Genomic DNA, 20,420 nt, shown 5'->3' with positions numbered 1-20,420 from the left:
AAACGGTGGGTCCGGGTTTGGATCCTCCAACCCGTAGGGGCAGCAGATGCAACAGAGTCCGTCAGACGACTCTGACCGTGCAGGGGTTTTATATCGTAGTTACGATCTATGAAACTTATAGTCCGAATCGTCCGAACTAATTCGGATTTACTCCCAACACGAATTTCACCAATGGTTCCAACACCATTGCAGCCGTGTCATGGCGAGATGTTCCCGATGCATAGTTGATATGGTTGTAGGGACAATGTGTTGGGATGTTAAGTGGGGACCAGATCCGGACTTCCACCTTAGTTCTTAGCGGCTTAGCGCCCGTGCCGCTCCTGCTGCATACTCCAACAGTCCAACGATTCAAAAAATTTGGATTTTATGGAAAATAAGTTAAGAAATAAATAAATATAAATAATTGAATCGTTTCGATGATTCAATTCAAATTCTTGCCCTCGTCCCACATAACGGCTACATTTCTCTCTCCTCCTTCCGCCCCCTCTTTCTCTCCCCTTCTCACTCTTCTGTCTTAACCAAGATTTCTCTCTCTTCTTTCTCTCCCTCTTCCTCTCTGTAGATCTCTAGATCTCTGCAAAAGATGAAGCACTTCATGCTACCAAAGAGTGGAGTCTTGAGGGCGAACCCATCCTCTGAAACTCCGTCTTCTCCAAACCCTTATTCGCAGAAGCAGAGACCTTCTCGGAGGCAAAAGGAGAACGCTCCACCTGCAGATCCAAATGCATTACCAGATTCTGCTTCCCCTTCACTTTCGGGGAAGTCGGCATCCGCTTCCGGAAAGATCAGAAGCCCTCTTCCGCCTAGACCTCCTTCTTCGAACCCTAACCCTCTTAAAAGGAAGCTCAGCATGGAAACCGTTCCGGAAAATAGTGTTCCGTTGTCATCTGACTCTGGAGTGAAGGTATGTCTCTTTTCCAGCTTTGCTGTTAGTGAGGATCTTGAAGTCGGAAGGCTTGGTGGTCTTGTTTTTGCCTTTTTTTTTGTTTTTGAATTTAGGGTTCTTTACTGCGCTATTACAAGAACTAATTTTGACACTCATTTATTTGAATTATTGCAATTATTTTGCACTAATCAGGTAATTGTACGAGTGAGGCCTCCGAACAAGGACGAGGAAGAGGGAGAAATGATAGTACAGAAAGTCTCCGGTGAATCCTTGTCAATTCTTGGACAGACCTTCACATTTGATTCTGTTGCAGAATCAGATGCGACACAGGTGAGAATGATTGGAACTGTACCTCTCCTGTAAATTATGATATTTGAGATAAAGAGTTTAGCTTGGTTTTAGAGAATATGCTGTTGGAATAATTGTTTGTTAATAAAGTCCTACCTGTAATTTATTTATTTTTTTCAGGAAGATATATTCCAGCTTGTGGGTACCCCCCTTGTGGAAAATTGTCTGGCCGGATTTAACAGTTCCATATTTGCATATGGACAGGTATATTATCAACTTGTAACTGCTTGATTTTTGTTCTGATTATCTTAAACCTTTTACTTGCAAGCAATCTAGTTCATGCATGAAGTGTGGCTAATTCTCATATTTATCTTAATCAAGACGGGTAGTGGAAAAACTTATACAATGTTGGGACCTGCCAATGCCTTGCTGCATGAAAATTTCCCAAGCATCCAAAAGGGGTTAACACCTCGAGTCTTAGAGCAACTATTTGCACGCATAAATGAGGTAATAATTTTTCTTTTTAATTTCTGACCATGTGGCATTACCACCATAGAGTGTCTCATATTTCCTTTTCCAGGAGCAAGTTAAGCATGCTGACAAGCAACTCAAGTATCAATGCCGGTGTTCTTTTCTTGAGGTAATGTATTGAGACTACTTCTGAACATATGCTTTGTCTATATTTGCTTTCTGCCGTTTTGTAATTCATGTAACTTCTATGGCAGATTTATAATGAACAAATCACTGATTTGTTGGACCCAAATCAAAAGAACCTCCAGGTAAAAGAGTGTTCTGTGAGAACATTTTGTCTATTACTTGTCCTGGTTTATTCTGTTAAACTGCTTTCCCAGTATGATTGGATTATCAATGTTATTTTATTTTATTTGTTTTGTATTCCAGATCAGGGAAGACGTCAAGTCTGGTGTTTATGTTGAAAACCTGACAGAGGAATATGTATCTACAATGAAGGATGTTAGTCAGCTTTTGATAAAGGTGAGCAATTTGGTTCTGGTGATATCAGACTTATAAATGGATCATGAATGCATATGCATGTCTATTTCCTGGAATTATTTCCAATGAATGTCACCAAGGGACAAGTTTGCCTGCAAAATATGCCCATACCCCTACTGCTATTCTGCTAGTTATACTTTCTTTCCCATAAGAATGCTTACTAGTGGAAACTTCTCTTTAGTTTTCAGAATTTTATTGTATGTAAAACAATAAAAGAGGAGAAGTATCTGTAATCTATACTATATAAAGTGGGCACTGGCCTTGGGTTTCATGTATATCATAAAAATATCATACGTGGTTAATACTTACTTGTATACTCACACGGAACATGCTCTTACACTAGTATGTACAACATATTTTTGTGTTTTTTTTTGTTTACTGTAACTTGATTAAAAGTAGTTTTAGGACCTTTCTTTATCCTTTTGTTTTCCTGCCAAAGAGAGAAATACCTTGTGCCAATCATCTTAGGAATGATTTTCAAATTCCAATTCTGATAGTTTTTCTCCTCTAATTGGACCAAGGAAAAAGGTTCATCCAATGGATCATGAGAAACAAAACACTATATAGGTGCTGCATCAAGGTGAACAATGGATTCATTAATTCTACAGTCAAACAGACATCTAAGCTTTTTGAGGTTAGTCAATTCAAACAAGAGGACATTCTGAGTAGAAATCCTTTCTTCACAGGGGTGTTACCCAGGAGTATAGAAGATAACACCAGGTACATGCTTATCAAGATATATTGAGGAGAGGGAAGCTGAAGGATATGGCTCTTGCTGGTTGAGGTCTTCCTTCCCGATGGAAAATAACCCTTTTGATTGATTGGTGTCAAAGTCTCCTTACTGCGCCAACCTGATGGGAAATAACCCTTTTGATTATTTGGGGAGGGGGCCTAGAAACTTGAGGGAGACTAAGAATAGAAGCTGCAGTCAGACATTGTAAAAAGGACCAGCAGCCGCTTTCTAGAGTTGTTTTATTAGCATGTCCTTGGGGATATATCTTTCCTGGCTGTGATGAGTGTTATTTTTTTTCCACCTCTGCACACTAGTCCAATCCATTGAAAAAATTCAGTTCATAGACTCCAAAAGTGTTGGATTGAAAGATCATCAATTGAAATTAACTTATGATCTTTCCAGCCTCTAATACTGTTTTTTAAGAGGTGATAGGACTGTTTAGATAAAAAAAGAAGGTCAACATATTGAAAGCTTTTATCCACTTCACCTATTTTACATGCAATCCATTGCTTTAACTGAATTATATGCTATGTTTACTATTTTATCAGAATTGACTGAATATGCACAAAAGGCATGTCACTAGGTCTCTTTCTCTAGGTTGTCTTGGCATTTGAAACATGAGCACTCTTTAATGGCATGGGTTGTGTTCAATGTCTTTCGAATGAGTGAAATTTATCCAAATATAATAATGCTTACCACGCATTTTGGTACAGGGAATATCAAACAGGAGAACAGGTGCAACGAGTATTAATGCAGAGAGCTCCCGTTCACATAGTGTATTTACTTGCGTTGTTGAATCACGATGCAAGGTTAGTTCAATCTCCATTCTCTTATTCTAAAAATAGAATATTTGAATCATCTAGTGTTAGTTTTCAGATCCAAGAGTTAACTTCATTAGTTCTCAGTATATTATTAGTATGGATTTATGAAGTTCGATGCATAAGCATTGACTCTATTTTTGTTTCTGTTAAAAACTATGTTACACTGAATCTAACATAAGGTTCTTCTTTACAGAGCATGTCAGATGGTGTGAGCAGCTTCAGGACAAGTAGAATAAATCTTGTTGATCTCGCTGGATCAGAAAGACAGAAGCTAACAGGTGCAGCAGGTGAACGCTTGAAAGAAGCAGGGAATATTAATCGATCTCTGTCACAGCTGGGGTATGATATATTACTCAGTACTCTTATCTTATATGGAAATCTTTTCTGCTCGAATCTTGCTCTAACTATATTACTTTACTTCGTTATTCAATGTTTGTATTGAAATTTTTATTACAACATAGCAGCTGTGTACTGATCTATGTTTCTGATTGGAATCTCAGGAACTTGATAAATATTCTTGCAGAAGTTTCACAAACAGGAAAACACAGACATATCCCTTATAGGGATTCTAGATTGACATTCTTACTTCAGGAATCTTTAGGTGGAAATGCAAAGCTTGCAATGATCTGTGCAATATCTCCTGCACAGAGGTAATCTTCAGATACTTGCCTGGATTCACACTATTTCTTTCTCTCTGGTGGTATTGGAAACTCATGTACATTGAAAATTCACAGCTGTAAGAGTGAAACACTTAGTACATTAAGGTTTGCACAGCGTGCAAAGGCCATTAAAAACAAGGCAGTCGTTAATGAAGTGATGCAAGATGATGTTAATTTCTTGAGAGAAGTGATACGCCAGCTGAAGGTGTTGCTTCTTCCCTTATTTCCAATTTTCTTTTTGTTTTAGGACAGATTTTTTTTTCTCATTTTCAAGTTTAATTTTTAAACATGTGAAAGGTCCCCTTGGTTGGTATTCTCACAGGATGAACTTCTTAGAATGAAAGCAAATGGTAATTCAACAAATCCTAATGGAGCTTATTCAACGGGATGGAATGCCCGTAGAAGCTTGAATCTCCTTAAACTGAGTCTTAACCGTCCAATGACTGTTGAAGAGGATAGTGATGAGGAGATGGAGATTGACGAGGAAGCTGTTGAGAGACTTTGCATTCAAGTTGGTCTTCAGTCTGCAGGTTGTGAAGAAAACATTAGTCAAGACAAGAAGCTGCAAACTTTCCAGTCAAATTCTCAACTTGAATCTTCCGATGAACAAGCTTGCAGAGAAATCCAGTCAAATTCTCAACTTGAATCTTCCGATGAACAAGCTTGCAGAGAAATCCAGCCCAGTGAAGTACCTGGATGTGTCAGTGATCATGCATCTGAGGAAGCTGATGTTAACATGGAAGACTGTCATGTTGAAGAAATAGCATTGGAAGAGACTGGTAAGAATGAAATAGGTATTGATGTTCTTGGTGGTGAACCTGTTCCTGATGCTCCACAATTTTCTAGTCCTGATGGTCTAAACCATCAAAATCATGCTGAGGAAAATGACAAGGAAGGGAATATGGTTGATAGAAATACTAACTTAGTTGATGTGAGCTCTTCAGAGAATCCCGTTGAGGAGAAATTTCCTATGCCCTCAGTCAATAATTCCCCTGCTGAAGGTTCCCAACAGAAACCTGTTGAAGTTGAACCCTCCGCTTTGCCAGATAGTGAAGGTTCAGTGAGCATTACAGTTGCAGATCCGCATTATAATTCTTCCACTAGCTCTCAAAATTCTGTGCCTCCTTCTAACCTTTGCATAGTACCTTATGATGTGTCTCCAGTGCTTCAATCACCCACTTTGAGTGTCTCTCCAAGAGTCATCAGTAACAGCAGGAAAAGTCTTAGGACATCTTCAATGTTGTCAGCATCTCAAAAAGAAATACAAGAAGAAAGCAATTCTGGTCCAAAGGCTCTACATCTGTCTTTTGCACGTTCCTTGAAAAGTGATACTGTAAATTCTTCAAGTACTCAAACAAGCAAGAATTCCCTTACACCAACAGAACACTTGGCTGCAAGTCTCCGACGTGGTCTAGAAATTATTGATAGCCACCGGCAGAGTTCGGCTTTGAGGCACTCCACATTCAGGTTTACATTTAAGCCTTCTTTGCAAATTGACAAGGTTGATGCTGGTATACAAACTCTACCTCAAGATTCTGAGGCACTACAAGATCCGTCATTTGTATGTAATAAGTGCAAGAAAAGAACACATGAAGGGGAGTTGAAAGAAGGCAATGATTTCTCAGATATGCAATTGGTACCATTTGATGGATCACTGTCCAATGAGAAATCTAAGAAGCAAGTTCCTAAGGTATGCCAAATAATGCCAGCATTATATGAGTATTCATTGTTGTTTCATCATCTATATATGAGTTTTTAATATTTCTGTTTTGATGCAGGCAGTGGAAAAGGTCTTAGCTGGAGCAATCAGACGAGAAATGGCACTCGAAGAATATTGTGCCAAGCAAACTGCTGAAATTATGCAGCTGAACCGTCTGGTTGGTGTATTTTAGATTTCAATTCTTGATGGTAAATATCTATTTGTTTCTTTCAATATGACTTTTAGTTTTGTCTCCATTGACAGGTCCAGCAATACAAGCATGAGAGGGAATGCAATGCCATCATAGAACAAACACGGGAGGATAAGATTTTTCGCCTTGAGAGCCTCATGGATGGAATTTTACCCACTGAGGAGTTCATGGAGGAAGAATTAGTATCTCTTTCACATGAGCACAAGGTAGGTTAGGATTTTCCAACTAATATGTGTTGATATTTATCCTATTCTTATCTCCTTATGTCTATTTAATTGCCCTATTCATATTATTATTGTTTGGTATGTACAGCTTCTGCAAGAGAAATATGAAAACCATCCTGAGGTTTTGAGGGCAAAAATTGAGTTAAAAAGGGTTCAAGAAGAGTTGGATGGGTATAGAAACTTCTTTGATTTGGGTGAAAGGGATGTCTTGTTGGAAGAGATTCAAAATTTAAGAAGCCAGCTACAATACTATTTGGATTCATCGTCATCCATATCAGCTCGAAAACGAAGTCCTTTGCTGCAGTTGACCTATTCATGTGAGCCCAGTTCAGCACCTTTGTGTGCAATTCCCAAGTCAATTGAAGAAAGTGCTGGTGAGAAATCTGACCAGGGGACTCATCCTCCTCCATGCACTCCTCAGTCCAATGAGGAAAGTGCAGAGGAGAAATTTGAACAAGAGAGACAACGTTGGACCGAGGCAGAGAGCAAATGGATTTCTCTTTCTGAAGAATTACGGATGGAACTGGAAGCTAGCCGCTCTCTTGCAGAGAAAAGGAAGCAGGAACTTGATTCTGAGAAGAAATGCTCAGAAGAGCTGAAAGAAGCAATGCAGATGGCAATGCAGGGACATGCACGTATTCTTGAACAGTATGCAGAACTTCAAGAAAAGCATCTTGCATTGCTTGCAAGACATCGTATGATCCAAGAAGGAATAGAAGATGTTAAAAAAGCAGCTGCAAAAGCTGGAGTCAAGGGTGCTGAATCTAAGTTCATCAACTCCCTTGCTGCAGAAATTTCAGCACTAAAAGTTGAAAGAGAAAAGGAGAGGCGGTATTTAAGGGATGAGAATAAAGGCCTTCAAGCTCAACTAAGGGATACAGCTGAAGCTGTACAGGCTGCTGGTGAACTACTTGTGCGGCTTAAGGAAGCAGAAGAAGCAGTAGCCACTGCCCAGGTGTGTAAATTGGATTTGGTTTCTGTTAATCTCTTTGTTTTCCCATTTCTCCTTGTGTGTGTGTGTACATGACCATCCAAGTGTGCTCTCTGTGTTATATGGAGTTTAGATCTGTGTACATGACCATCCAAGTGTGCTCTCTGTGTTATATGGAGTTTAGATCTCTGATTTGTGCATGCCCAAGGTTTGAATTTTCATTTTCTCATACATTTTCAAATCTAACCTTGTACACCCAAGCCAACCTTCGAAGGATGTCAATTTAGGTGCCCTGGCAGCCAAAAACCCAAGGTTCAAAGTTTCAATACGCCCGTGTATCGGCAGAGGTGTATCGGTACTAAAAACCTTGCATTTTTTTAGTTTATATTCATTAAAGAAAGAGGGTTAAATAGGTGATACGCCTGAAAGGTGTAGTTATCGAAATTTTGATCCTTGCAAATACCAAAGCTTAAGTTTTCCTTTAATGGTTCTTTATACCTGACCTGAGCAGCGATTTAAAAGGTGCACACCTGGTGTGCACCTTGTGCCTTAGCCCAGGTGTGCGCGCCTTTTGAAAATTTGCTGCTTTTTTCCTTTTTTTGAGTCTAGCGGTTGGGCCCTTTTGAAAATTTGCTGCTTTTTTCCTTTTCTTGAGTTTGGCGGCTGGGCCGGGGGCAGAGCCCTCGGATCCCCGTGCCACGCCCCTCAATGCCAGCCCAAACAAGTCCATGTTAGGGTCTTAAATTCTTAGTTTTAATTGCTTTTAAGAAGATATTTTATTAGGATGAATGAATGGACAACATTACCAAATAGGGGGTTCTCGAAGCTTTGGTGAGCGAGCGAAGCAAGTGAAGGCGGCTCATAGAATTAGGAATGTAATATGTCACATTAGCTACTTGATGCAATTGACAAAAAAAGAGATTGTGGGTTTTATATGCTTGAAAATGTTTTATATGTTTTATTTCATTTTTAAATTCTCATTTGAATATGCTTTACATATTATGTTTATGTATTTTAATTTTAGATAATAGGTTTTTAAAACATTTATTTTAAAATTTAAGTTTATATTTTTATTAATATTATGTTTTATAATTTTTTTAGATTTTTTTTGCATTTTTTGAATTTTTAGCTATTTTTTTTTAAACTGTGCGCCTTGCCTCAAAAAGGTGTGTGCCTCGCCTTGCGCCCAAAATGGCCCTTGCACCTTTTTTGCGCCTTGCGCGCTTTTAAAACACTGGACCTGAGTCAATTCCTTGATTTTCCTGAGTTGAGGACTACTCCCACTCTTGTATTGTGAAATAATAAGTCATGGTGATCACTACAAAACATATATGGCCCTTCCAAATCAAGTGATTGTGCCTCAAATAATATATTTTTTTTCATACACTTTTGTATTTGATTTATAATGTGTGATTAGGAGAGTGAAGGAACTTATTGTCAAGACAAAACACAATTGGACTACACTACCAGAATCTCTATTCAGTGTTATAGGAGAGTGAAGGAACTTAACTGAATAGAGATTCTGGTAGTGTAGTCCAATATATTATATTTTGTCTTGACAATAAGTTCTTTCACTCTCCTAATCACACATTATAAATCAAATACAAATAGAATTGTACTTTTCAAAAGTGTATGAAAAAAAACTATTATATTATATTCTGAGAACCCCCAATTTGGTAATGTAGTTCATTCATCCTAATACACTACCAGAAACTCTATTCAGTGTTATAGGAGAGTGAAGGAACTTAACTGAATAGAGATTCTGGTAGTGTAGTCCAATATATTATATTTTGTCTTGACAATAAGTTCCTTCACTCTCCTAATCACACATTATAAATCAAATACAAATAGAATTGTACTTTTCAAAAGTGTATGAAAAAAAACTATTATATTATATTCTGAGAACCCCCAATTTGGTGATGTAGTTCATTCATTCATCCTAATAAAATGTCTTCTTAAAAAGCAATTAAAACTATAAAATCATTATTTTTTGTGTGAAAACTAAGATTTTAAGACCTAATGTGGACTTGTTTGGGCTTGCCTTGAGGGGCGTGGCACAAAGGCGGCTCATAGAATCAGTAATGTAATATGTTTTACATTACATTAGCTATGTGAAGTACTGCAATTGAGTGAAAAAAGAGATTAGAGGTTTTACATGCTTGAAAATGTTTTATATGTTTGATTTTATTTTTAAATTCTCATTTGAATATGCTATACATCTTATTTTATGTATTTTAATTTTAGAAAATAGGTTTTTTAAAACATTATTTTTAAATTTAACTTTATTTTTTTTAGTAATATTATGCTTAATATTTTTTGATTTTTTTTTTTTGAATTTGGCAGTTTTTGAATTTTCTGACATTTTTTTTGATTTTTTAGCTTTTTTTTTTGTATTTTTTCACCTTGCTTCAAAAAGGCACGTGCCTCTTGCCTTGTGCCTTGTGCCTCAGGTGCAAATTGACCCCTGCACCTTTTTTGCGCCTTGCGCTTTTAAAACACTGATTCTTCTTCAGTTTCATTTATATTATATTATATTCTGAGATGAACAAACATATGTAATAAAATTTGTAATGTCATATAGGCAGTTCAAATTTAACATTCAAAAACTACATTTAGTAGAGAATTCAACTTGAAATGGGAACTACATTTTGTAGTGGATTTGTACACAAGTGGGAATTACATTTTTAAGGGAATTCCTGCTTCATTTGTTCTATGTGGCTGTGTTTGAAACGATAATGAAAATATTGTACTCCATGTTTCATGCCAGAATCTCTAAACACCATGGCACCTACCAAACACACCATCCTAAATGTATGCACTTATTGATATGTTGTGCTTCTGTGGGCAAATGTGTGAAACTTTCTTTCATGTGGTTAGAACTGGGATTATGCTTTGCTACTGCTGATCAATATAAAATCTGCATCATTTGTTCTATGTGGGTGGCTGTGTTTGAAACGATAATGAAAATATTGTACTCCATGTTTCATGCCAGAATCTCTAAACACCATGGCACCTACCAAACACACCATCCTAAATGTATGCACTTACTGATATGTTGTGCTTCTGTGGGCAAATGTGTGAAACTTTCTTTCATGTGGTTAGAACTGGGATTTTGCTTTGCTACTGCTGATCAATATAAAATCTGCATCATGGTGCTAGAGTTCTCAGGCATTGCTGTGTGCTATCATTAAAAACATATCTGTAACTTGGCACAGAGCTCCAACTGATATTTCAAAAGATATTAAAAGCTGCATGATATTTTAGTTCCTAAACAACCATTTGCCATTTAGTTGGGTGGGAGGACTGTTTTATCCTTGAAAGTCTGCCAGCACTTTGGTATTCTTTCCTCCTGAAAGAAGTATTTTTCCCTGCTAGGAAGGGAAGTTTTTACCCTTGGAAACTAAAACAGTCCCAATTTTTTTTGAAGTTTATATATGGAGCATATTGAAAATCCCAAAGAAGGAAATACTATGCACTTTTTTCATATGAGAGGCCTGCTAGTTGGTCCATTTAAATGAAGCAGCAACTTCTTGTGTAGTGGAAAGAATATTTTTCCTTGTTAGGAAAGAAAAACCCAGTAAAGGATGTAGATTTCTCCTGGAAACGAAATGACGTTTTAGTTTATACATGAATCATACTGAAAATCCTACAGACAAAAATACTGTATACTTTTTTATATGGGGGGAACCTAGTCAAGCGGTTTAGTAATCCGATCTAAACATGGTAAGATGGTTGGGGCCCACATGTTCCTCTTGCCAGAATAAGCACTTTTTTGGTGGGCATGTTTTAGATTAAAATTTACCACTAAGGGGGAGTATAACTCCACAGGGCCCTCTATCCAATAACCACACAATCTCCTCTTCTACCATATTCTTTTTATTCTTCTTCTTAAAGTAGCTTTAAATGCGACGCTTCTGGTTTTGTTGCCAAGCTCATTCTAATTATGTTAGGTTCTAATTATTCCCTAGGTAAACATAACACAAGTCTAACATGATTACTGGATAACTTCCATAACATGATTAATCTCACTTCAACAATCTAACCTTGTAATATCTATTTTGATTTATTTACTTGATATCATAATTTGCAATAATAATTACATAATATGTTTCTGAAAAAGAATAATTGTGATATTTTCCTTGTGCAGTTTTTTCTTGATAGCATTGAGATTTCAGATTTCTAATGCTTTTGCTTCATTATCCTCTTCCTGTAATACTTAAAAGTGGATTGATTTATCCGCCAAGATTAGAGGCTTTAATTATCCTCAGTCACATGAAATGTCATCCTTAACTTTCACTGCATCAGCATGGTATCAATTACTAATTCTTTTTTTTATCATCTTCTATCATGTTACAGAAGCAAGCTCAAGATGCAGAGCAAGAAGCCGAGAAGGCCTATAAACAGATTGATAAATTGAAGAAAAAGCATGAAAAGGAAGTTGCTAATCTGCACCAGGTCTTGGAAGAGTCTCGTCTACCTAAAGAAGCACTTAGACCTACTTATGATGATTCAAATATAGTCAAATATGATGAAGGTGAGTGCCTCAGCATTGGTGGTGATCAACGATGGAGGGAGGAGTTTGATTTCTACCAGGAAGAAGATGGTGAACTCTCAAAACCATGGTTCTCTGGATACGACCGATGCAACATATAGAAGAAATGTATGATCAAATTGTGTATGTAATAGTAATAGTTTGTTATATAGTTTTCTATCAATGGCTGTAGTAGCAATTATTGATCATTCCTTTGGGTGATACGCATCTGTTCTCACCAATTGTGAGGACCAATGAAATGGGTAGATCAGAGGAAATGGTGTAGTGAATGATTCTTTCATTTTCTATCTTTTCAAGTTAAAGCACAACTTGTTTTCTTGTTACTAGAGTTGGAAACAATTTAGAATAATATATATTCTTTTGAGCATTTTGATCCAATGAGATCCTTACATGAGAGCTACTTTTCTAGCAATTATTGATCATTTCCTTTGGTAATACCAGCTACTTTGAGCATTTAGAATAATATATATTCTTTTGAGCATTTTCTTGTGGTGATTTATTTCGTTTATCTTTCACCACTTGTTTTCTTGTTAGAGTTCTATTTTTTTTTAACAGAAATTTAATGCCGGTAAAAGGGCTGGGTGGGGTTGGGGGAAACCATAAATAATTCAAAGCCTGAAACAGTATGAAAGCCAAAAACTATCATGAATTGTTGGCTGATCCCAAGATATGAAATACCAAAGCCGTCATCTTTGATTTGGTGTCGAATCCTTTTACGTTATTCATCAAAAGTATTAAAAATGTTCTTTTGTTATAATTAGGAAGAAGTAACCACCTTTTCATTCAGATTGAACTTCATAGCCTCCATTACAAACGAATGGAACCATGTAATCCTGTACTCTTGACAAGTCCAATTTTATATCAATCCACAGCTTGAATACTTCAACCCCATGTGAGGTACCCAATATTGTTATTCTATTTTGGATTCTTTTTCACCTTTACTTGTTGTAGAAGACCCTAGACTATTTTATTGTTGGAGTAAATTTCATTGACCCTCCATGTCTCCAAAACACTTCACTAACTTATATCTCCAAAACACTTCACTTTCCATTGTCAATACATCAATGAGGTTGATGGTGCCTCGTCAAAATGACCACTCACCTCCCCTTGTCAATCCAATCAATGAGGTTGATGGACCTCACCAAATGACCTGTAAAGTGTTTCTAAATCCCCAATAACCCTTATATGTATATAAAATTTAGCAAGACCAAATAATCCCTGATAGAGCTTGAGAGGCCTATGATTTCTCACTACTTCAACAAGAGAAGTGTATTGATATTTTCTTTTATCCTTTTTTGTTTTTTTTTTGTGGTGAGCGTATAATGTTTTTTGGGAATCCTTTTCTTTTTTTTTTTGGTAATTGAAGATTGGGAATTGAATTGATTTTGTCAACTCAATTGGAAAGGGTCATTTTTTTGGTAGCCTTAATTTTCTTAGCCAATTGGGCTTCAAGGAACTTGTGTCTTCGAGATTTTCTATTCATGAAATGATGGCTTCAAAATTTACAAAAACTGCGGGTTAAATTAATTCTCCATTCTCTATCATGACCAAGGTTTAAAGTATCGTGATGTATTGGCTTTCTGGGTAATTGACACTCTAAATACTAAGAGTTAGGTGATTTTATATGTTCAAATGTTAAAAGATGACATGATACGTGATTTTTGTCGATTAATTGAAACTCTCAATACGTGATTTTTGCATATCCAAAGTATCGATACTTTGAACCATGATTATAATTTTTATGTATACCAGAAAGACATGATACCAGAAGAGATTTGATCAATGAAACCCCGTGAACTTGATGAATACCACCTGATTGGTATACCCGTTGGTTCGCTGTAAGTTTTTCCAGTATGATATCTTTCAGGTATCATAATCGAACCCTATATTTTTAGAAGGGAAAATTAAGAAAAAAAATGCTAGCCAAGCTACAAGATTTTTTCTTCTCCTTCAATATTTAAAATGATCATAATGGATTCGGATTGAATGGATGGGCCAGGTCCACTTACAACCACTGGACCTGTAGAAAGATTTCAAAATGATGGTTTCTAGCCTAAATCATTTATTTGTGTGCTTTTGGTGTCAAGAAGATGGGGGGCAATCTTCAAGTGGATCAGAGAAGTATGTCCATTTGCCTCTAGTGTACATGGGAGGCAAAAGCGGACAGTCCACAAAAACTTGCTTTGGCATTCTCCATGGAAAAGAACTGAACATAGGAGAAGTCTATCATGTCAATGGGACCATAAAACAAAAGGCTTGTGGCTTTGTCTTCTCTTGTCATGAATGCAACTGTGGACCATCTCCTCTCCAAAAACAACTAACTGAAATGGGATAGAGGGAAAAAACAGGATCATACACTCTGACTTGTAGATACTCTAGCCATCTACACCCATTTGCAGGGAAAAATTTTATCTCTTTATTTTTATGAAAGTACGAGAAATATGCTTCACAATAAAGATATCCCCAAAGCCATTACAAATCCAAGAGAAAATTGGATTTGAACTTGGATTTGAAAATGACATCTAGATGGAAAAATTCTAGAGATAATTGTGATAGTGAGTTGAATAAATTACTTACCAAACAGATGATTAAAAAGTGAGAAATTTTAGCTTTGATGTTGAACCTTTGGAATGCAGTGACACACAGTTGGAGAGCATGTAATAATTCTTGGGGGATGACTTGGGTTGGTGATCATACCAACCCAAAGTTAAAGCAAATGCTTGTTGAGATAAAAAAAAGCATAAAAAACAGTGACAGCCTGGTTTATGGACCCCCTAATTCATCATTATATCCCACAAACAGCAACACTCCATCAGTCTCTCCTAACAAGTCCCCACCATTGGGCTCCTTTGCTCACAATGTCCAGGGTTTATGCCCAGAAGCGTAAATTTCGCTCTGATGAAAGTGACAGGGGAATACAGGATCTTTGTAAATCTGGTATCAACTGCATAGAGATGATATTCCCTATATATTTGTAGTATGGACAGAAGTATCAGTTTAAGAAAATTAAGCTATTAATTTTAATTTAGTCATACGATGCATCCAACTCTGGAAAGACAGAAACTTATCCAAAATGGGTTCACCTTAGACCAAATCATCATTCAAGTTCCTCCAACAATCTGCCTTGTGAAACTTCAATCTTGTGTCTTTTCTGAATAATGTGAATCTACAGCATTCTCAGGGCATCTTTATGTTAATTAATTACATGAATAGTTAGAACATCCACTGGGAAGAAAGGCTAAGCCGCATAGTTCTTTTGTTGGTTTCTGGAAACTGGTCTTTTTAACAGCCTTTCATAAAAGGTTAGTCTATCCTGCAGAGTATCCCTCTAAATCTGTAACACCACCATATTAACATTCTTTATTTATAAATGCTTTCTTTCCAAATATTTTAAAGTAGATGCTACAGTAAAATCTTTCAGATTCAATGGGTCTAGTCAGAACCTCACCATTGCCAACCTGGGCTTCTATGATGCCTTTACATTAAAAAAAGGAAAGAAAAATGTATACTGTGCTTCATTTCTGTCTACAGTAGAATAGAGCAAGAGTTTCTATTGTTGGTTGGTCTTTGAAAAGTATAGGTGCCCAAGATGGTCCTGGTGGAGCTTCATTTCATGGTCGACTCCAGCTCAAAAAATAGCCAACATCCTAATCATCACTAGACTTAAGACATCATAGGCCCCCACTTAACAGCTGGTTACAAGTAAGAATTAGTTATTCCATAAATTACGCGACAATGACATTCCAATCATCCAATGGAGGTACCAATATTCTATATTTCTGGTTTAATTACAACAGTAACAGTGAAAGAAGAAAGAGACATTATCATTAGAAAAAAAAAGTCTCAATGAATTAATAGTAATATTTCTGAATGGTAAGGTAATATGCCCAACAAGGTTGGATCGGAAGATGGTGGCAAAATTCCTCCCTCCCTCCCCTCCCACCCTTCTTCCTTTTTCTTACCACGTTACATCTTACATGTGGTGTTACTTACAATAATTTACACCACAGGATGCAATTAGTTCTAAAATTTTACAATCATACTTGTAAGAATTCCCCAAAGAATGAGTTGCAGATGAACAAAAAGAAAAGGGAAGAAAAAAGGAAAATATTCTCTTGCTAGTTCCTAATGATTGATTGACATAGTTCAGGATCTTATGGGCCGGTTGGAATGAACTTCTGTCTGTATATACAAATGCGTCTCTTACTGGGGCCTGATCAAATTGAATAGTAGTCAATGGTGATCAGAGCTCAATTTTCATGTGGGCAGTAGGCAATGAGCCTGCAAGAACCAATTTCATGTCAGTATCATTAAATCAAAAGCTGCACTGTATCTGTTATTTTGATTTCCAAGAATTTTTCTAAGCTTTACCATGGAAACTTTGAGGATGGAATACTGCTTGACTCTGGTTCTGTCCAAAACCCATCTGAACAACACTTTGGAGGTCATCTTCCCAGAATGTTCCAACCTGAAAATTTATTTACAGATAGAATGAGATAACATGGCAAAATTTTCAGTTGCAAGACATTGTAGAATGGCCTGACAAAATATAATTTACCCGAGGAGCAGATTCTCCAAACCCATCAGCAGGAGGAAACTGCATGCCTACATTTTGACGCAGTGCGGCATCTAATGGGTTCACTGAGCAGTGAGTTTCTGTTACATTAGAAATGCTGCTCTGTAGGGGTAGTCCTTGCTGGGTATGTTGTGCATATGGAAAGGTTGATGCCGAAGAATCTAATGGATATACTGTATGTGGCAAAGACCCCCGTGATTGAAGTATCTGCATTTCATAAATGATTCAACAACTCAGTTGAATAATTTACCAACTGACAGGCAGCAGAGAGAGCGATAGAGAGGATATTAAGAGATATCCCAATTCACCAACTTACATCCTTTGAAAGTAGAGATTCCATGTTGAAGTCCAGCCTGGGGTTCACAGTGGCTAACTTCATGGATAGGAACTGCAAATTGACAAGAACATAGATGTTAATCAGACATCACTCAAATGTGAAATTAAGATTCCAAATGAAGGTTGTTTAATCCTGAATTTACCTCGACTTGGCGCTGCAGTGACTGAACATAATTTATAATTTCATCTAGCATAACTGCTTTGCCAGTTACCTGCAATAGAAATTCAAGGTTACATTTGTTAGAAACACAATAAGATCTTCAATAAGGCTCCTTATAATTTATCTGCTGAAGGAACTGTAATTCAGCATGCTCTCCGCACCTTATTGCAACCTGGGACAAGATCTTGAAGGAATTTCATCCGCTCACTGATCTTCTCTCGCCTTACCTGTAAGAAACAGATTCATGAAGACTGAGTTAATGCCATGATAATGGCTAACTTGAATTGTTCTTAGAAAATTGCTTCTAATCTTACTCTTTCCGCAAGACTATGGCTGTCTGTAGCTTGGCCTCTTCTTGCTCTAACATGTATGTAGTCCTTTGGAGGCTCTGGAGGCTTTGGGGTTTCTTTAGATTGTTTTTGATCCGCATCCCCTGCAGTGTTATTACTCCCACAAGGTTCTGCCTTTGCCTTTGACTCATTATTTTCATTTCCAGTGCTGTCAGAAGATTTGCATTTCTTTGCGTTTTGGTCCTCTTTCTCTAATGCAGTCTGTAAGAGAGAATTCTCATAATTTATATGATTTCTGCAAGAATTAAGGGACTGAATTGAGAAATTTGACCAGAATTCATACCTTTTCATCCTTCCCGGAGGGAGATGATGATGGGTCCTTTGCTTTCCCCCTTGGAGCTGCTTTTCTTTTTCTAGTATTAGCATCGTTGGAGCCTTTCAAGCCGGCCTCCCCACCTGGGATCTGCTCGGAAGCTGATGATTCCTCTCGGGCACTTGCGAATTCCGCACTCTCTGGGGTAGATGATCCAGGTAGTTTACTGAATTTCCTCTCTGAAGCCAGAGCTGAAGCAGCAGCTGCAGATCTCATTTCCGTCTCAGACCCATCTTGCAACTGGGCCTCCTTGTTCTCCTGACCACCCAACTGAGATCCAGCAGCCTTGAGACACTGGCTGCTGGAGACTCTAGAAAGCTTCCCATTTTCCAGCCTTGGTGCTGGTCTGTATGAGAATTCATTTTCATTAAAGCCGAATTGGCATGGTAGACCACGGAAATTTCCATTGCCAAAGCAGGAGAACCTGGCAGCCCTCTCGGCGAATCCGGGATCGGTAGAGAATGGGACTAAACTGGGATGAGTTGGCATTGAATTTCCCAAAATGGGTAAATTTCCCCTGAGCTGTTGATCCATCATGGAGAGGTTAAGCTTGGGTGGTGAATTCAATGGGGTGCTATAACAGGAAGTGTTGGTACTGTTATTCCCCCCAATATAAGAAACTGCACTTCCTCCTAACGTTTGAGACTGCGGCGAGATGTCGCCAGAGTTCCCCATGTTTCCCAATCTTCCAATCAGTTCTCTGAGGGCGAGGGGGCCGCCATGGATGGTAGCATTTGATGCCACAGGGGAGGAGACCATCGAGCTCAGGGAAGATTCGAATGCACCGCTCTGATCCATTGAATTCTCCCAATTAAGGTTGACATAACAATTGCGCATTTGCTCTGAAGAACAATTCAGCTCTCCAACTTGAACGTCCATGCCAGAAGACGCAGAATGCCAGGTTGGGGGTGGCGAAGAAGAAGAGGCGGCATAGCTCAGAGGAGGTGGGCTACCAGAATTCATAAAAAGCTTCTCCTTTTCCATGGGAGACTGAGCAGAATTACAGAAAAAGTGGAGGTGGGATCAAAGAAACAAGCCGTGAATCCCAAAAAATTGAAGACCCAGATGAAGAATCAGTCAAACAACCAATGATAAAAAGCTTTTCTCCTTGTTTTCGATCGCTTTCCAAATGGGTTTGTGCAGGAAAGCAGATACGACTCCACGAGGAGCCAAAACGAAACCAAATTGGAGTTGATAAACTGCGGAGAGTGAGCAGAGAGGATAAAGGAGGCAAGAGAAGGAGAAAGCTAAGAGAGAAAAGATGGAGAAAGGGAGAGGAGAGAAGGGTAGGAGGTGAAATGAAGAGAATTGAAGAAGCTAAAAAAGAAATTGTTTGTTTGACCTTTTTAATACCAGCAACAGAGTTTCTACTTCCACTGTTTGTTTCTCTCTCTAGAATTCCGTAATCGACGGTCTGGTGGTGCCGGGCCTTGGACGTCAACCCAGCTAATATCTCCTCTTTTGAAATTATCACTGTCCCTCGGCCATGAAAGCTGAAAGAGAGAGGTATGAAAAGCTTTTTCTTTCTTCCTACTTCTTTCTCAGAGAGAGAGAGTAAAGTTGAATGATGGGTGTGGTTGGGTTTTAACTTTGCTTCTACAGGCCCTAAACACAACTGTTTGACAATGTTAATGGGGTGAGTCACTGAATCATCAATGATTAATGCAGAGAGATAGAGAAAGTGAGAGCGGTGGGGTTTATTTATTTATTCTTTACTTTTTGGTTGGCCTCAATTTTTTTCTCAAGAGAAAGGAAGCAGAGAGAGAAGAAAAAGGAGAGGGTCAACAGTGCCAAAAAGTGTCCACGTGGCATATCCAAATTGTTAACATTGAAAGATGAAGCTCCAATTTTCAAAAGAACCCACTTCCCCCCTTTCCAGTTGGCAGTTGGGTCCCACCCACCAATTTCCATCAACCCAAAAATTTTTTGATTGGATCAAATTTGCCACGTGTTCATCATTACTCCAAAGGCACAGAGCAAAACTGCAATTAAGCTTAATAAAAATGCTTCTAATTCAGTTTGATGCTAATCAGAAACACCAAATTCGTTGGACTTCACCGATTGAAGGGTTGAGATCAAGACTCCAAGGTGGGCCAGCTCCAGTGTTTTTAAACTTTTTTCACTGCGTTTGGTGGGTAAAAAGTTGAGGGTGGTTTTGCGTTTTGCCATGATGATTGGAGTCAAAACAAAGGGATTTGATGAAGAAGTAAAAAAAGTCAAAGGTAAATCCTGATTAATTTAACTTATTGGTTGGGTTAATTTTGAAAAAAACCTTGATTAATTTAATAATTTTTTTTAATTAACGTGTTTTGTTCGAGTCAATCATTGCATTAAATTCCATCCTCTCCGGTTAATCCGGTTCCGGTCGGGTTCAGATCGCAGTCAAAAACGTCCCAATCTCTCGTCACTCGTGATTTTCTCGCCTCCCGAGAAATTAATAAATTGCTGACTGGAAGAAGGAGAAGCAAGACAGACAATACCATGTGGCCTATTGCATCGTAGTAGGATGGGCCCAACACCATATGTACGTTTGTCACCATTGGATACAGCAAGGGGGCTTGTGGTGCTTTTAAGACTCATGATTGGATTTGCAAATCTTGTGTAAGACTAGAATAGTGGTTTAGTACAAAGTAGGCTTTCTATACCTTGTCCCTACCCAAAGAGGATCAA

The 20,420-nt window shown here is 37.9% G+C and overlaps 2 protein-coding genes across 2 annotated transcripts; one reads left to right on the top strand and one right to left on the bottom strand.

The window, feature by feature from the left end:
- The first annotated feature begins 449 nt into the window (after positions 1–449).
- LOC104589895 (kinesin-like protein KIN-12B) lies at positions 450–12,393 on the top strand. Its single transcript, XM_010248366.2, has 16 exons — positions 450–904; positions 1,079–1,216; positions 1,355–1,438; positions 1,556–1,681; positions 1,755–1,814; positions 1,900–1,953; positions 2,075–2,167; positions 3,632–3,727; positions 3,933–4,078; positions 4,240–4,389; positions 4,474–4,603; positions 4,721–6,088; positions 6,177–6,275; positions 6,362–6,514; positions 6,621–7,487; positions 11,820–12,393. The coding sequence occupies exons 1-16, from the start codon at positions 584–586 to the stop codon at positions 12,114–12,116; spliced, it is 4,182 nt and encodes a 1,393-aa protein (XP_010246668.1). The 5' UTR covers positions 450–583; the 3' UTR covers positions 12,117–12,393.
- A 3,425-nt stretch (positions 12,394–15,818) lies between these two features.
- LOC104589894 (transcription factor bHLH62) lies at positions 15,819–19,416 on the bottom strand. Its single transcript, XM_010248365.3, has 8 exons — positions 17,721–19,416; positions 17,402–17,638; positions 17,249–17,314; positions 17,071–17,139; positions 16,908–16,979; positions 16,574–16,798; positions 16,387–16,483; positions 15,819–16,296 (listed from the first exon to the last, which is right to left on the bottom strand). The coding sequence occupies exons 1-8, from the start codon at positions 18,732–18,734 to the stop codon at positions 16,259–16,261; spliced, it is 1,818 nt and encodes a 605-aa protein (XP_010246667.1). The 5' UTR covers positions 18,735–19,416; the 3' UTR covers positions 15,819–16,258.
- Between the last annotated feature and the right edge of the window lie 1,004 nt (positions 19,417–20,420).

Source organism: Nelumbo nucifera, chromosome 1 (genome assembly GCF_055504915.1).
Source record: "Nelumbo nucifera cultivar China Antique chromosome 1, China Antique-T2T, whole genome shotgun sequence".
Classification (NCBI taxonomy): Eukaryota; Viridiplantae; Streptophyta; class Magnoliopsida; order Proteales; family Nelumbonaceae; genus Nelumbo; species Nelumbo nucifera.
The sequence above is the reverse complement of the archived record's forward strand: the minus strand, read 5'-3'. Positions and strand labels throughout refer to the sequence as shown.